Consider the following 18,315-nt stretch of genomic DNA (forward strand, 5'->3'; position numbering starts at 1 on the left):
TCTTTAATTTCTTTTAACACCTTTACTGGAGTATAATTGCTTTACAATGGTGTGTTAGTTTTTCCAGTATAACAAAGTGAATCAGCTATACATATACATATATCCCCATATCCCCTCCCTCTTGCGTCTCCCTCCCACCCTCCCTATCCCACCCCTCTAGGTGGTCACAAAGCACCCAGCTGATCTCCCTGTGCTGTGCAGCTGCTTCCCACTAGCTATCTATTTTACGTTTGGTAGTATATATATATATATCCATGTCACTCTCTCACTTTGTCCCAGCTTACCCTTCCCCCCAACCCGTGTCCTCAAGTCCGTTCTCTACATCTGTGTCTTTATTATTCCTGCCCTGTCCCTAGGTTCTTCATAACCTTCTTTTTTTTTTTTTTTAGATTCCATATACATGTGTTAGGATATGGTATTTGTTTTTCTCTTTCTGACTTACTTCACTCTGTATGACAGTCTCCAGGTCTCTACAAATGGCCCAATTTCATTCGTTTTTATGGCTGAGTAATATTCCATTGTATATATGTACCTCCATCTAGCTGGTTCTTGCCTAAAAATTTCATTGCTCTCTGTCCAAGTTCAGCCCATCCTCTAGAGAACATCTTCATTCCCACCTCCTCCCTACTCTGGCTTTTTTTGTTTTGTTTTGCGGTACGCGGGCCTCTCACTGTTGTGGCCTCTCCCGTTGCAGAGCACAGGCTCCGGACGCGCAGGCTCAGCGGCCATGGCTCACGGGCCCAGCCGCTCCACGGCATGTGGGATTTTCCCGGACCGGGGCACGAACCCGTGTCCCCTGTGTCGGCAGGCGGCCTCTCGACCACTGCACCACCAGGGAAGTCCCGCAGACACATGCGTTCAAAGAGGAAGAATTCCTGAGACAGAATGTTCCTTTCCTCTTGGTGACCTTGACTGAAGAAGCCACCACGCTCTCTGAAGTGGCCACCTGCTCCTATTTTCCGTTTCTTACCTATTCTCTAGACGGGAAAGAGGAAAGAAAAGAGTAAGAACATTGAAAAACAGTCCAGAGGTTTCGTTAAAGACTTCTCAAAATAGATCAGACACACACACACGCATACCCAGGAACTTGGTCAAAGCATTTACATGTGCATTCTAAACAAGCCTGACTGATGAATTCCCAATGAGATGTAGTTCGGAAGTCATCCACAGATAGCAGCAAGACACTCACCTTCTTTTATCATCCTGAGAACACCCCACCGTCACCTCCCCTGTCCCCGGCTCTCTCAGAGCGATAACTTTTTTAAAGAGCCTAGGAAAGCTGTTTCTTTCAGAGGTCGTTCGAGTTCATCCTATCACATCCTAATATTCTCATTTTGGGATATGATTGGCAAGTATCCTGCCAAAGAGGTCAGATGAAACGTTTCTTTCATGTTTAAAATGGGGGGGAAAATCCCTCAATGAGAAGAGTCCCCAGGGGAACATTTGAGGTTTGGGAACATTGCTAAGCCCAGGAAGACAGGAGGACACCTTTAGGACAAGTGACGGGGAGGTAGTCTGGACAGGAGCAGAGTCCCTTCTAGTGTGGAGGACATCCTGTGTCTGCGAAGGACTAGCCGAAGCGTAGTAAAGAGAGGCAGGTGTTGGGGGCAGCGGAGAAGGCCTGTAAATGATGTCATAGTTTGTTCCAGGACTGCACGGGCACAGAACAGAGTCGAAGCAGGGCAAGTGATGCCCTCCAGGGAAACCCTCTCCCTCGGGTAGTCTGACCAGGTCCAACCAGAAGCGTGGGCTTCTGGGATTTTGTTCTGGTTACTTCAAGGATATTTTCTGACAGAGGATATATTTCTGACAAGAATATATTCAGACAGAGAATCCTAAAATAACTCTCCTCCAGTTCAGTCGTCCATGGGGACTCGCAAGCACACACTGGGGTGGTTGGACCATAGCTGTAGAGTCATAGGAGTAGATGCCGAGGTAGGACCTGGAGCAGGGGTTCCACGATGGACAGGTGGAGAGGCTGCTGCTTGGGGACCTTCTTAGCACAGTGACTGGTCTCAGAAACTGCCAGTTATCTTTTTTATTTTTTTTGCGAGTATTACATTTAATCATTCAACATTTAAAAAATATAATTTAAATACCCACTATGGGCTAGAGACTGTGCCCAGTGCGGACAGTTCAGGGAGAAGGGGGATGAGATGCAAGATGAATATGATTAGAATCTGTCTGGGGAAGCTCAAAAATACAACACAGAGGGCTTCCCTGGTGGCGCAGTGGTTGAGAGTCCGCCTGCCGGTGCAGGGGACGCGGGTTCGTGCCCCGGTCCGGGAAGATCCCACATGCCGCGGAGCGGCTGGGCCCGTGAGCCATGACCGCTGAGCCTGCGCGTCCGGAGCCTGTGCTCCGCAACGGGAGAGGCCCCAACAGTGAGAGGCCCACGTACCACAAAAAAAAAAAAAAAAATACAACACAGAGTGTTTAAGAGAAGCAGACACAAAGAGCTGAGAACACACAACAACACTACAGCTTGCTTGGGGGTGTCAGGAAAGCTTCCCAGAAGGGTTGCTATTTAGTTGTCATAAAGAAAGTGTAGGAGCTGGCCAAGCTGAGAAGAGGGCCAGGGATGTCACCAGTATATTAATGATTAAACATGCAACACCTAGGATATAGTCCTGGGTTCAAATGACAGCTTCATCATTTAGCAGCTTATAAAACCTGAATCAAGTTCTTAAATCTCTCTGAGCCTTAACTTGCTCGTCCATCAAATGGGAATCATTCTCTTCATCTCATAAAGAGAATTCAATGAGCTGGGAGCTGTAAAGTTCTTGGCGCAGCACCAGACCGACGTAACCACCCACAAGTGTAGAACAGATCATTCTCTAGCCTGTTCTGTTTTTTTGTTCTGAGCTGTTATGAAAGTGGGGATATGGTCCCCTGAGAAACGCCGTCAGAGAGACCCAGACTTCAAGGAGGCTTCGGCTCGTGGCTCTTCAACAGCCCTCTGGCCAGGCAGAACGTGTTGGCACCGTGGAATATTCTAGCATCTCGACTTAGAAAATACATAAATTTCCTCCGGTCCTCTCAATTTCTTCTGGTTCCAGGGCTTCACAGCGTGAATCACACCCAGTCTGAAACTCACACGTGCCAACAGGGAAGATGAGGAAGACAGAAATGCCAGCCACGTCCCCATCCCCCATCCCCCATCCCCAGGGCACTGCCCACCCAGTGTACACACCTTCCTCATAGGGCAGAGCTTCCCTGCCCTAGCCACACCTTCCTCATCTTTCCTCTCCCTGCCCTGCCTCGAAAGACAAAGTACCAGAAGGGGAATTCCAGTTTACTTTATTTTTTTTCCTTATAAATGGTATTTTAATTTCTGCTATTATAGTAATAACCCATCCTACGACTGACACAAAATGCAGTCATTAATTAATTAATACATTTTTTGAGTTGACTGAATGCTAATGAAAATACAGATAAAAGCAATACCCTGTTGTATTTTTTTTTTCTTTTTAACATCTTTATCGGAGTATAATTGCTTTACAATGGTGTGTTAGTTTCTGCTTTATAACAAAGTGAATCAGTTATACATATACATATGTTCCCATATCTCTTCCCTCTTGCGTCTCCCTCCCTCCCACCCTCCTTATCCCAGAGAAAAACAAATACTGTATGCTAACACATATATATGGAATCTAAGGGTGAAAAAAAGGTCATGAAGTATCCAGTTTACTTTAAACAGAACTCCGGGGGAAATGGCATTTGTTTTCACAAGGAGGAAATCAGGCCTTTTCGGTTCCCGCATAAAGTCCTGCTACCCTCGGCTACTGTCAGCTCAGCAAACCCCTCAGATGCTCAAACCGCGATGCCCTGAGGCGTGGAACTTCCCAGCATGAACTTCCCGGCTGCTTCGGAGGGGGGCAGCTGCAGCTGCCTTGGAGGTGAAAGCGAGCTTAGGACACAAGCCCTCCCAGGCTGGGGGCCTGATGAAGCCCTTCTAGTTCCAGAAGACCCTTGCCCCCATGGTGGCACCCTCTGAGAAAAGCTGGTGGGTGGCAGAATAGTTAAGGAGGTGGCCGGAATATTTAAGTACCATCTATTTCACCTCACACGTTTTGGCCTCCTTTGGGGCAATATGAACCCTCAGAAACGCCCCTTCGCTCAGCTGCCCTCAAGGGCCCATGGGGGGAATCACCTGCTAATTCCATCTCTTGTTGCCTGGCTGTCCTTTGTGAACAAGAAGGGTGGCCTTGAAGAGCCCTGTTTGAAGACTGGTCTACACCCAGAGCCAGACAGCCGTCAGTCACATGGAGAGGAAGCCGGTCATTCTACTACTTTCTGTTTCAAAAAAAAAAAACAAACAAAAAAAAACAGCACTTGAGTTGGGGAACTGCATGTTTTATCTTCAGTAGAGGTGGTGTTTAAATATATCCAGTAAATCGCAGAGTTGGAGGAGATCCAACTGCCTAGAGTTAGGGAAGAAACTTTGAAGGACAAACCTATGATTTCCTAAATTAAATGTATCCTGGGGCAAGAAAGAAGGGTCTTAGAGAAATCAACTATATTCTTTCTCTCCTCCCATTTTTTTGAAAGGAGGAAATTAAATTTAAAGGTCAGTTTTCAAAGCTCCTAATTGCAATCAGTGTACCTTTTTGAATCTTGAAATACCCCCATCACCTTACCTTGCATTTCACAAGCTCTTAAAAGAGCTGTTAAGAGGCTTCAGTGAACTTTGAGTTGTTCTAATTTCAGCGCAGTTTGGAGGCTGAGAAGCTGAGTGCAGAGTAGAGGTTACCCATAAGGGGACTGACCTCAAACTTTCTCTACTTGATCCAGTCTTCATATTTGAGTGTTCGGTGCCATAATTCTACCTTGACAATAGTAAAAAGGAAAGAGAACTGTACTGATAATTATACCAATCTGGCCCTAAAGGACTCTAGGAGCAAAGAGATGGGCGTGTGAGTGTCCAGAAGTGTGGAAGCTCTAAAATGGTACATTATGGTCGGTCTGTGTAGACACATCAAGTTCTGGTCTTAGTCTCAATGTTAGCAATACCTCCTTGGCCTTTTAGAAATTATAACCAGCGGGGGCATGTATGTCTCCTGTAGCCTTCTTTCACCCAAACCTTTGCGGGAGTTACCAAAGAGTTAATGAGTAGACTCATTTGCTTCTTAGCTCTGCTCTAATTCCTTTGGTGGAAGGGCTAATGAGAAGAACAATATACAAAAGCCATTCATAAGAGAGGGGGGAAGAAACAGAAGGAGAAGTGGCAGAATCATCCACAAATAGTAAATCTCCAAAAATGTGGGACAGATCCATCACCTTTGCGATGTAGTTCATGGAAGATGGGCACTGGTCCAGGAAGGTATATCTGGATAGGACTTTAGCTTGGTGCCCAGGGCACCTCATTTAATTTTCTTCAAATTATGTGGGCAGGTAGAACAGCTCTTCTTTTCTCTGTCACAGCAGGTGAGTGGTGGATGGGTCCACAGGGTTAAGTAATTAGCCCATAGTCAGACAGCTAATGATAGAAGCACACTTGAATCCGCATATTCAGACTCCAGATCTGATGCTCTTTCCAATGTGTTTAAGAGTCCCATTCATTTGTTGAAGTAAAAAATAATTTCTCAGTGGCCTGAACGAGTAAATGGGATCCCTAGTACCAACTTTAATGCCAAAAGGTCACTTTAACAATGAGGAGACAAAAGCCCAATTGATTCTTGGTATCTCTGAGGGGAAATAAAACTGAAATATATACATTATTAGCCACCAACTCACACAAAAGGAGCATTGTGCCCCGAGGTAGTAATCTCTGGAAGCAGTATGGTTATTCTTACAAGGTTATGTGCTCAAAGGGTTTTTTGTTTTTTGTTTTTTAACTGCCCATTAATAGTTGCCTTTGGAAACAGATTTTAAACTACACAATAAACCCTTCATGTTACTTTATAATTGTACCTGGTTATTTCTACAAACAAAACACAGCGTTACCTACCAGACTTGACCTTATTTTATACACCAAACTTGACTTTATCCTCTACAAAATCAGATTCACCTTTCAGGGCTGAAAACTGGACACATGACCCAAAGAGGTGTTCTTTTAAAATGCTTTGATTTGATGGCGTCATTAAAATTAGTGCATCTCCTACCAAGGTGACCCTTTTGAAGTGGACACTACTGACATAGCGCTGTGGTTCTGCTTTATCAAAAAATCAACAGCATTATTTTGTCATGACCCTTGACTAAGCATCCTAGGTCTTCCAATATTTTGCAAATGCCAGAAAGCCAAGCTAAAGCACATGAAAGAAGAAAATAGTACCTCAGGAGATTTTAAATCCACTACCCCTGCAGACGGCAGCAGCAGCAGCAACAGTTCGGTGGCATTCTTAAAAAAATGATCAAATATTACTGTGAACTGTTTTCTGAACTCAAGGCCAGCCAAAAGGTCTTCCTAAATATTGGCCATTTACCGAACTTAGCCTAGCCTGAGAAGCATTTTGATAACAGAATTAAGCTCCTGGGTTTCGCATTGCAGAATGATCTGGAATGAACACCCTTCCTTCATCTTCTTTCTGTGCCTCTTCTCCTTCCCAGGCAGCATCGCCGCCATTACGGTGACAGTCATTGCTGTGGTGTTGCTGGTGTTCGGAGTTGCAGCCTATCTAAAGATCAGGTAAGACACCACCCTCCTCTTCTTTATAAAGAATAGAATTCCTTTTTATCAGGCTCTGGGCTGTGAGCTATTTTGCTGAGTTCTGGTTTCTTCATAAGTATCTCAGCTCTCAGAAATCTTGGCAGGGAAGTGAAAATGGCCAGCATACTGCACCCTGGACAGGAATAGATGGGGCAGTATCTGAAAGTTGGCAAAGCAGAAGAAATCATCCGGACTATACAGCATGATGATGTAATGGAAGGAGAATGAACCTGGAGTGAGGGGACTGGGGCCTTGGCCCTCTGCCCTTAACTCACATCATCACCCTGAGAAAGCCACATGCCTCCTGAACCTCACTTTGTCTCACCTGTGAAATGGGCGAGATAGGCAGGCTCAATGGTTCCAAAGCACTGATGTTCTGAACACTGATGTGGGAGTGTGTACCCAGCCTGGAAGGAGGTTCTCACCGCTTCTAAAGCAAAATGTTGAAACTACAAGGAAAGCGTAGTGTTTTCTACAAAATTGGGTTTTTTCCCCCCAAGATTATATCCTTATAGTTTGGGTTTTTAAATATCCTTTCTCTTATGAAAAGAATGTGATCACAGATGGTAGTTGAGTTTTTACTTTCTTTAGCCAAAGAGAAAGTTGCAGTACCCTGTGAGTCCTCCACTTCTGTCGTCTACCGTCTGTAAAATCAAAACTCTCAAAAACCACGTTACTCACACTGAGTGTCCTATCAGCTGTAAAATGCCAAAAGGCAAGTGGCTGTCTGGTTCCCCAGTCTGCCCAGTGCCTACAACAGGGACAGGAGGACGCATGCCACCGTGATGAGCACAACTGGTCCCTGACCCCCCAATGCGTTCTCCTCCCAACAGCCAAGCCCATCTTTGTGGAAGCTCCTTCGACCTGTCACTCCCTCCCTCAAACGCCCCCAGTGGCTTTCCCCCTGCCCTTAGAATTAAACTGACCCTCCAGCTTGGCGTGAGTTCCTTCATGGACCCACCCTGCCACGTCTTCTGGCTCATCACACATTTCTCTCCCTGTTAACCACTGAGCTGCAGTCACACTGGCTTTCCATCCAGTTCTTAGAACACACCAGGTACTTTGTCTCTCCAGGCCCTTGGTTCTTGTTGGTCCCTCTCCCTGAAATGTTCTTCTAGTCCTTCCTCATACGTGGCTTTCGAGTCACATTCTCCAGGAGACTTCCCTTCCAGTTTGGTGCCTTTGTTATTTATTCTCCTGGTGCCTCAATTAGTTTCATCCTGGCTGTTTTCACTGTACGTGATTTTATTTGGTTTTCTTTATATGCTTGTTTGCTTGTCTTTTGTCTCTTTTCCCCACAAAAATGTAAACTGCCTGAGGACCCAGACTTTATTTGTGAGCACAGGGCTGGCCTAAAGAAGATGCTCGATAAATGGAATAAATGCACAACTGAACGTAAGAACACGCAATCACACAGGCACAGTTGTGCGCACATGCACACTCTTGACCTTTTCTCATCACAGCTGTGCTTCTCCTTCAAGAGGCGTGTCCTGGTTCCCCACGTGGAGCTCACGTATTTAGTTTCTCATCTCTACACACACATCCCCTCTGCTGCCCCCTCTCATCTCCTCCGGTCACCCCAGCCCAGACCAGCGCCCAGTGGGGAACCCTCCCCTCCCTCTTCCCTTTTATCTCCCTCCATCTTTTGTTCTACACATGAACAAAATCAATCTAATGACTGGTGTCAAGTATGAGAGTGCCTTGTAATATCACCCCTATCTAAGGTACAAAGAACAGGAAAGCCAGGTTTCAAAGAGAAATCGAAACTAAAGTGCTAGCATTACCTGTGTCTAAAAGCCTTTATGAAAGGATCCAGTGGTCTGCAAATTAAAAAAACAATCTTTCTCTTCATTAAGTCTATATTTCCTTGAGCATCAAACAGTTTTATGAATTATAGCTTACTGAATGCTACCCTTTTCCATCTGGCTTAATTACTAGTTTATCACGGTAGATACACTGTATTTTAATTATTAGTTAAATTGGCTTTTATGAACTAGTCTGGGTACCTCATTCCCACTTTGTAACAGAGTTTCTCTTTGTGTTTGGGAGATTCTGGGTGGGGCTCAAAGAAAGGAACTTACAGAGAAATTTTAGAGACATTCTGGAATCACCAGTGGTGAGTTCCAAAGGGCTGTGTCACCAAAAATGCCTCCACAGAGTATGGAACAAAATAGAAACACTTCCCTCTCGCCACACATTTGCCAGAAATGATGTTAAAATAAACTCAGGACTCTTCTTCTTGACTCCAGGCAAGAACTCAACTTCACCACCTGAAGCCTACCACTGATGATAGACAGGCAGACTAGAACAGTGACTAAGAACTCAGACTCCAGGAGCAGGGAGATCTCAGTTCCAATCTCAGCCCTACCACTTTCTAGCAGGTTCTACCATCACCTGGGCATGTAACAGAGCTTCACTGTCCCTCACTTCCCTCCTCTGTAAGATGAGGACCGTAATTTTAACTACTTGGTAGCATCGTTGGAAGGATTAATGGATCCTGCTTCCCAAGTACATAGCACTGCCATCATCATCATCATCATCATCATCAAAGTGGTCAGCTGGAAGGAACGCCAGTGGGACAGCTGATCAATAGATAGTTACTGAGCATTAGCCATGTGCCACGAACTCTTCTAAGCAATGGGGTCACATCAGTCATGAGACACAGTTCTGCCATCTCAGAACTTACTGGGTTTGGAAAAATTTTGTTAGCATGCCATTAAAATTGGTTCTAATGAGTGCTGATTAAAATTGTATAGCATTTTACTGAAAAATTTAAAACATTTTTAAATTTAAAAGAATTAAATAAAATTTAATTCTAAAATTTTAAAAATTATTTAAATTTTAATTTAATTTTTAAATTAAAATTTTTTTTAATTCAAATTTAAAAAATTTAAAAAGTTATATTTTTTCTCCAAGCATTCTCCACACTAGATAAATTCAGTGAATGATTAAATTGAACTAGTCGTTGTTTCTCTCCTGTGTAATGTAATTCCTCCCTCTTAATGTAGAAAGGCCCCCATGGTGTAAGTATAAGATTGTTATTTATCTTTGGCACTACAAACTTAAGGACGGATAAAGTGATCAGACCCCTGTTTAGAAACCCCCTAAGGAAAACCTCTTTCTGCTGCTCTGGTAATTATTTTGGAAAAATGATAACATAAGGAGGTTCATAGCTCTCATGCATCTCAAGGCTGTGCTAAAACCCCTTCAAGTGTTATTTTGCCAGATTCTTGGAAAGTCCCACTCATCATTCATCAAAAATACACTTGGCTCAATTGACAACTGTGCATGCGTGTGTGTGTATGTGTGTGTGTGTGTGTGTGTACCTAAGGTTGAGTTTTGCCTTGGCTGGAAATTTCCTCCATTCCTATTGTCCCACATTTCTGAGAACAATAACATGACAGAGGTATGCTGTCTGTGGTTTTTTTAGCTCACTTGGCTGGAGCAGCAAGTGACTGAAATCACAGCCCATGAGGGAACCATTAGCTTCTGGCCTGCAACCACGCCCTATCACCCCAGGCCCAGCCGATGTCCCGGCAAAGGCAAAAGAAGACCCGCTTGAAAGGGCAGCCTCACCACCAGAAAAAGGGCACTCTAACCTAAGCCGCTTTTGGATGCAATTTATAAAAATGAACTGCCCAGAACCTTCCAAGGCTCTTTTCTACTATCCACCCCCGCACTGTAGCCAGCAACAATGTGGGGTGCAGGGAGGTACGTGGGCTTTGCGATCAGGTTCGATACTGACCCTTCTACTTACTAGTTAGGTGGCTTTGGGCAAATTTATAATCTCCCTGATCCTTCACCTGCAAAGATAGAGCTGATAACACCTATCTTTCAAGGTTGTCTTGAAGATGAAGTGGAGTAATGAATGTAGATGACCTGGAAAGACCGTATAACATGGTAAAGAATATGGACTCTAGGGCAAGTTCATTAATCGCTCTGTGCTCACTTTCCTTGTTTGTAAAATAGGACTAGAATACTAATACCTAACTCAGGCTTGTTATGAGGATTAAACTATGATACAGGTAAACACGCAGTTCCGGGGTTGAAGTGAGGGCCACGGAAGGGCCAACTGCTGTCCTCGTTGTAATTATCACGCGCTTCCTACTTAGGTCCTCAGTAAACTGTAGCCACCAGCAGCCCCTTTCCGTAGGCGTCAGGGATTCAAAGGAGAGAGGAGAGGTGGAGGAGGAGGAAGACGGCACAGAAGCTCCGTTTTCTAATTACCTGTTGACGTGCAGACTTCCATGTTCCATCTTGGCAATTTCAATTGTGCTTTTTCTAAACGCCTGGGAAGTGGCACCCACATTATACATTCATTAATAGAAGCTATCTGTGAGAGATCTCTATTCCAGGGCAAAAGAAAGCAAAAGCCCCGCCTGCCTCTAGCAGAAGGTTGTCTTTAATTAGTGATGATTGAAGAATGAGGTAAGTCAGTTCTGTTTTGTTCAAGTTGGCTCAAAACTGTTCAGCCACGAGATAATCTCCCGGGCAGGAGACCATATCTGCTATCGCCAGCAACGTGGATGCTGCTATAATTAGGTGTGCTGGTAGCCCAGACAGACAAAACGGCTGTTCCCTTCACAAAAATAAATGTGATCTTGATTTGTAGACACAACAGGGCCTGGCCCTTAAGACATCTTTGTAGAAGTCACCTGTTTTGCTTGAAGTCTTTCTAGTGATGACATTTTCGACAACTGGATTCTTCCTGGTTGTTGTAAGGTTGAAAAATTAGGCCCGTAAAGAGCCAGCCATGAAGTCTGAGATCTTCTAGTGTTTGCTAGCTACAGGTTGACCTTTTCCGGTCAGCTTCTGGCGTTCTGTAGGTCTAGTTGACTTGATTCTCTACCTTAGTGATTCTCAAGACTTCAATGTGCATAAGAACCAATGGGCGAGGGCTCCCCTGGTGGTGCGGTGGTTAAGAATCCACCTGCCAATGCAGGGGACACGGGTTCGAGCCCTGGTCCGGGAAGATCCCACATGCTGCAGAGCAACTAAGCCCGTGCGCCACAACTACTGAGCCTGCGCTCTAGAGCCCACGAGCCACAACTACTGAGCCCACGTGCCTAGAGCCTGTGCTCCACAACAATAGAAGCCATCGCAATAAGAAGCCCACGCACCACACCAAAGAGTAGTCCCTGCTCGCCACAACTAGAGAAAGCCCTGCACAGCAACGAAGAACCAAAGCAGCCAAAGATAAATAAATAAAATAAATAAATTTATTTAAAAAAAAAAAAGAACCAGTGGACAAGCTTGTTAAAAACACAGTTTCCTGGGTCTCAGCCCCATAAGTTCTGACTCAGTGTGTCAGGGTGGGGCCCATGCAGTGGCAGCTCTCACCAGCTCACGGGTGATGCCAGTACCGCTGGTCGAAGGATCAGACTTTGAGTAACCCCACTCTACCCTTTCCTCCCAACACTCCAAACACACTTGGCTCTAAAGTACCAGGTATAACGCTCTGCTGTTTCGTGCCTTTGTTTTTTTTGAACGTGCTGATCCCTGGCCAGAGGTGTTTGGTTCACCTCTTTCTTATCTGGCTAATTCCAAGTTGTCTAGCTCAAAAGAGATCTTCTCTGGGAAGCTCCCACCCTCACCCTCTCCACAGTGAGTTTCATGCTGCCCATGCCTCCTTCGTACCATTCACTTCCCTGTACTGGAATCATTGCATCCACTGCCAGTCTCCTCCACTAGAAGGTCAGAGAGCCCCTGGCAATACCTGACATATAAGAGTTGCTTTATAGATACTTGCTGGCTGAGTGAATGATTCTGGGTAAGAAAGTTTGGGGTGCGGCAGCAGTGTTGGTTTATTCCAGATCAGGAGAAACTAGGTTTAGAGAAGGGGAAGCGATGGGAATCTGTTAAACCATAGATTTCCCCTAGTTATCTCGTGACTCTGAACTTGTTGACAAATAGGCAGGTGTTCCGACGTGCAGGCCTCTTCTGTGATGAGTGTCTGCCAGTATGATATTAAAATATAAACTAAAGTTTACCTGCCCCTTCAAAGTAAAGGTGATTATTTAAAGATACTGAATTATGATACTCTAGCTGTTGCCACTAACTTGCAGTGGTTAACTGTGGGCAGATAAATTCACCACTAATGGTCACAGATTTCTTAGCTTCAAATTGGTAGTTCACAATGTTAATTTCTTAGTTTTGACTAATGGGCCATGGTTATGTCAGATGTTAACGTCAAGGGAAGTTGGGTGAAGGGCTCATGGGAATTCTTTGTACTATCTTTGCAATTTTTCTATAAATCTAAAACCATCCCAATATAGAAAGTTTTTTTTAATTATAGGTCAGTAGCTACCACACAGATGTGTTGTTTGCTTCTGCCCCAGAGCCTTTGCACATGCTGTTCTCTCTGTCTGTAGGGTCTGCCTCAGGCATCCCCATGGCTCATCCACATCCCCTTTATGTGTCTGCTCAAATGACATCTTCGTGAGACTTTCCCGATCACCATATTCAAAATGACAATCCCCGCCTCCCATATGGAACCCCTCATTCCCCTTCTTTGCTTTATTTTCCTCTATTGTACTTATTACCATCTGCCATATTATTTTTCATGTCTTATTTATTGTGTCTTCCCCCATTAGAATGTAAGCCCCCTTAGGACAGGGATTTCTGTCTCTTACTTCACTGAAGTATTCCCCAAATCCCAAAATAAGGACTGATCAATGATAACTTTTCAATGAATAAATGAAAGGAGCCAGGCAGGGAAATGACAATCAGAAAAAGAAAGCCACCAACGAAAACAAAGGAGCCAGTGACAGCTGCACCAAACTAGCTTTGCTAATGGATGATTAAGAGTCTAAGGCTTGGGCTTCCCTGGTGGCGCGGTGGTTGGGAGTCTGCCTGCCGATGCAGGGGACACGGGTTCGTGCCCCGGTCCAGGAAGATCCCACATGCCGCGGAGCGGCTGGGCCCGTGAGCCGTGGCCGCTGAGCCTGCGCGTCTGGAGCCTGTGCTCCGCAACGGGAGAGGTCACGGCAGCGAGAGGCCCGCGTGCCGCAAAAAAAAAAAAAAAAAAAAAAAAAGAGTCTAAGGCCTAATGGCTAATGACCAAGGAGCTGCAAGTTCAGTTGTGTTTTCCCAGCACTAAGCCATATCTTATTCATCTTTATAACTCTCCTTCTTAGCACATAATAAGCACCAGTGATTGAATGGCAAGACTCACTTTACTAGAGAGGAGAGGACTTTGGAAGGAGTAGTAATAAACAGAGTTGGAGACCTGCTGGGGAACCGGGGTGGACCCTTATAAAGGAGAAGGTGTTTTCTAAAATATGTTTCTCTCAACACAGAAGAAAGTTAAACACCTCATTCATTTTCAAAGAGCGTTGAGTTCCATTAAGTATTGATGCTATAGCTATCTTAAAATAGGTACCTTTTCACAGTTGTGGAGAAGGCCTCAAACCATAAATGTCACACCACATTTACCAGTTGTCACCAACAAGGCATCACCAGTTGTGACTGCGGGGAGTGGGGAGTGTTGCTTTGTCAGAGCAAAACCACTTGAGAAGGAAGCAGTGAGGCAAGGGCTTCACAGAAATCATTCCCTATTTTGTCCCCTCAGGTTCTGCTTTTAGCTAACTAAATCATCCGACGCAGTAGAACAATAGTGACAGTAAGCACAGTGTCATTGATTTACAAGGACGGTGGGCCTATACTGAGTACTTCAAAGCCATGTCATCACACGGGAGAAATTTAGTGGTAGTTCTCTTCCCTCTTCCTATCTTTAAGGTTAAAATGGTGGCTTTGGCCCTTTCTGTTCTTGAATAAGGTATTTTCGCCTTGCCATGGTTATACTGCACAATGCATTGCCACAGGCCATGCTAATCCCCGCTGGTATTGACAAAGTAAACTCTGTGCACTTACTCCGTGTACTGTTTATATGCTACTGGATGTAAGCAGTTATTATCAAGTATTTATAAAAGTACCATCACATGAAGAGCAACGTATCAGACATTCAGAAAATGAGAAGCAAAGTAAGACGTAGTCTGCCCCCGGAAGGTTTACTGTCTAAGGAAGCCAACGCACAGCAAATGGGAAACTTAGCTATGCTGGCTTGCTGGGTGCGGTCTTTATGAAGAAATGGAGTAAATGAAACTGCCTTGACATGACGAGGATGTCATTCATACAGAGGGCTCTTAAGATTGAAATTAAACGCAGCAGCCTTGCAGTGCAGAGCCAGCAGGCCTTAGTTTTAGTACCACCTCTCCCAGTACGTCACAGTGACAGTCTTCCGGATCCCTTGGGCCGAGCCCCACCTTCTTAATCTTGAGAGTGGGAGGGGGTTTTTGTTTATTTATTTATTTACTTATTTTTGGCTGCGTTGGGTCTTCGTTGCTGTGTGCGGGCTTTTCTCTAGTTGTGGTGAGCGGGGGCTACTCTTTGTTGCGGAGCACGGGCTCTAGGTGCGTGGGCTTCGGTAGTTGTGGCACATGGGCTCAGTAGTTGTGGCTTGCGGGCTCTAGAGCTCAGGCTCAGTAGTTGTGGCACACGGGCTTAGTTGCTCCGCGGCATGTGGGATCTTCCCGGGCCAGGGCTCGAACCTGTGTCCCTTGCATTGGCAGGCGGATTCTCAACCACTGTACCACCAGGGAAGCCCCGAGAGTGGGAGTTTTTTCACCACTTTAGACCTGACAAATGCCAATCTGAAAAATTCCCCCATTTCCATCTAAAACATGCCATGATTTAAGAGGTTCTGACCAAGAGAGATAGTTTAAAGTGATCATTAATGATTCTCTTCTTATCTCACACACACACACTCACACACAAACTGTGTTTGTCTTCCTCTTTCCACAGTATTACAGGATTTATCCAAACCTGGCTTGAATCCCAGCACACCCAATTCTTCTTGTTTAGGCTCATTATTACATTAAAACATGCCCTGCAGGTTCAGTATACTCCCAGACATGGTTTATCTCAATTTCTTGCTTTGCTTCCCTCATTTATCAGTATTTTGCTCAACTCACAGTCCATTCAAATGAGAAGACAAAGAAAAATGAAGGCTCCATCTTTTTCCTTTATTTTACTAGTGTGTGTGTAGTAGACATCTCTTATAATACAGCAGATTCAGGTATAGCTCTGATCAAATAGTCTTGCCTACAATAACCACGAGCAGTAAGACCTGACGCCCAGAAGATTTTTAATCCTCTAACCCCACTCTCGCATGATAATAATTTTTTTTAAGTTATAATATAAGAAGCTGGTTTTATAACTATGCCTGGGGCATAGTTTCAGGAGTTCCAGGAGAAAGTGAGGGAGGCGCACTTCTCACTCAGTAGCCTTTTCTATTTGCAGATCTGTCATGCGCTTGTGTAAGTTTCATTATAATAAAAATTAAAAAGCAATATTGGGCAACATTTATTGTGTATTTACTACGTGCCAGGTCTTTTATATGCATTACCTCATCTAATCCACCCACGAATCCTAACGCAATTTTTTTGTTTCTCCGTTTTATAGATGAAGAGACAGGGAGTTAAAAATATATTCAAGGACATACATCTGTAGGCTCAACTGACATTTTATGAGAATCAAATTATATGATAGATATAAAGATGCTGTGAGAAAGCACACAGCGGTGAGACAGGGTATCCCATCAATAAAAGAAGGTACTTATTGGGTCCCTTTTGGCCAGACTTGTCACAGTAAGTCATGCTGAAACTTAGGCCCAGCTCCAGTCTTGTAATCCCTAGGTTTCTACTTGTTCAGTCTATAACTTCCATTTCTCAACCCTCCTATTAAAGAATTTGATTGGAACTGGAGGTTTTAGGTGTGGGGGAAGTGTTGGCGATGGATGGGCGGGACCTCATTTACCAACACTGCCCTCCCCTATTCCTGCCAATCAGTAGATCAGTGGTGTGTTATTTGTGACCTCCTTCCTTCTGACACCCACAGAAATGAGTGTGGGTCTTCAGGGAAAACAGACTATTTTGTGCAAGTTTCCAGGTGTATAGACTGGGTCAACTGAGCCAGCCCTCGGGACTGAAATCAGAATTTTGAAAGCTAGGAGTCTGAAGCCAGCACGTCAAGCATCTCTTTTCAACTACCTGACAGATGTAAATAAGCTTAGAAGAGTGACAGCGCTTATTTTAGCAACAGATAGAAGTATATAGCAAAAGCTTTTTGTGCCTCTCGGGCTGTATTTTCATTTTGTTTAATTTTCGTATCTAGCTGAGAAAAAAGTTAGGGGGAGTGGGTATGTTCATCTGTACTATAGATGGCCTACCTGATTTCCAGTGGCGAGGTGTCAAAATTCACAAGCTAGCCTGAACCTCAGAGGCACCAGACGCTCATTTTGTGGTGTTCTCCAAATCCTGTCATTGGTTTTATTCTTAAAATGCCATAGTCATTTCCAGGAAGCTCCCACCTTGTGAACAGATTGGATGTTCAGGATGTATTTTTTCCTATCACTGTTTCTACCACAAACATTTATCGAGGACTTACTCCTCTAGGTGCTGGAGATAGAGGCAAGAACAAACAAAACAGGCAAATAATCCGTATGTATAGTCTAATTTGAGGAGAGAGGCAGTCACAAAATAAATACGTAAATTGTATCGCATGTTAGAAGGTGGTGAGTGCTATGAGAAAAATTAAGCAGGGAGTGCTTTGGGCGGGGAGTGGCAAGTTAAATAGAGCTCCTAAGGAAGGCTTCCCTGAGAAGGTGACGTTTGGGCAGATGTAAGGAAATGAGGGAATGAGCTATGTGGAGATCTGGAGGACAATTGCTCCAAGCTGAGGGAACAGTAAGTGCAAAGGCCCTGAGGCAAGAGTGTGTCAGGCATGAGAGGAGAGAGCAAAGAGGCCAGTGTGGTTGGAACCGAGCAAAAGGCACTGGCATAGTAGCTGATTTGCTCAGAAAAGTGACAGGAGCCAGACCCTGCAGGGCTTTGCAAACCATCGTAGTGACTTTGGCTTTGACTCTGTGTGGGATGACGGGCCACTTAAAGGCTTCACACGGAAGAGTGATAAGCATCTGATTTCAGTTTCTTTTTGAAATAACATTAATCGTGGAACAGGTTGCCAGAATGAGCCAGCAAAGCCGGATAAACCCATATTGCCGTTGAGCTAAGGTGCTAAGCAGACTCCAGGGAGCTGAGCTCAGAGAACTGGGTTCAGATCCCGGAGGTGAGGGTTCAACTCATAGCTCAGTTGGGTGACTTCGGGCATGTCAGTTAACATCTCTGAGCCCCATTTTCCTCATCGGAGAAATAAGGATGAACAATACCTGGCCCATGGTTTTATTCTGAGGATCAAGTGAACACGGGACATAGAAGAACTTTGTAGATTATAAAACATTATATAAAGGTCAGGAGGGCGTGGTGAGAGCAACAGCAGTTCTGGTTGTGTCGTTATCATTTCAGGGAAAATGAAGTCCAGGACCTAAGCCAAAATGCCAGGAATGCAACCTTCCCTTTCCCATGACTTCTTATTAAATAGCCATGGAAAAGGGGCCTCTTCCTCCGCCAGCATTGGAGGTCAAGGAGAGAGACAAGGACCCAGCGGATCTCGACAGAAGGCGCCAGTTGGGCTCCCAGTGGATCAGTCATAACTTGCAAGGTGTCTGCGGACTGGGGCCGCCCGGCTTGGTGCGTCTGCTACCGAGGGGTGTCCTAGTGAAGAACTGTGTCTCCTCTCCCCGGTTCAGGCCCCAGGGCACGGGGCTG

At 44.8% G+C, this 18,315-nt stretch overlaps 1 protein-coding gene across 1 annotated transcript in view; it reads left to right on the forward strand.

Moving 5' to 3' along the window:
• PARM1 (prostate androgen-regulated mucin-like protein 1) overlaps window positions 1-18,315 on the forward strand; it is a gene marked incomplete at its 5' end in the record, with an annotated part of 98,140 nt that overhangs the window by 79,431 nt on the left and 394 nt on the right. Inside the window, one exon of the mRNA XM_082838255.1 lies at window positions 6,550-6,628. Within this exon, the coding sequence (XP_082694381.1) occupies window positions 6,550-6,628 (79 nt within the window). The remainder of the gene's footprint in view (window positions 1-6,549; window positions 6,629-18,315) is intronic.

Source organism: Leucopleurus acutus (assembly GCF_964270905.1).
Source record: "Leucopleurus acutus genome assembly, chromosome: 4".
Lineage (NCBI taxonomy): Eukaryota > Metazoa > Chordata > Mammalia > Artiodactyla > Delphinidae > Leucopleurus > Leucopleurus acutus.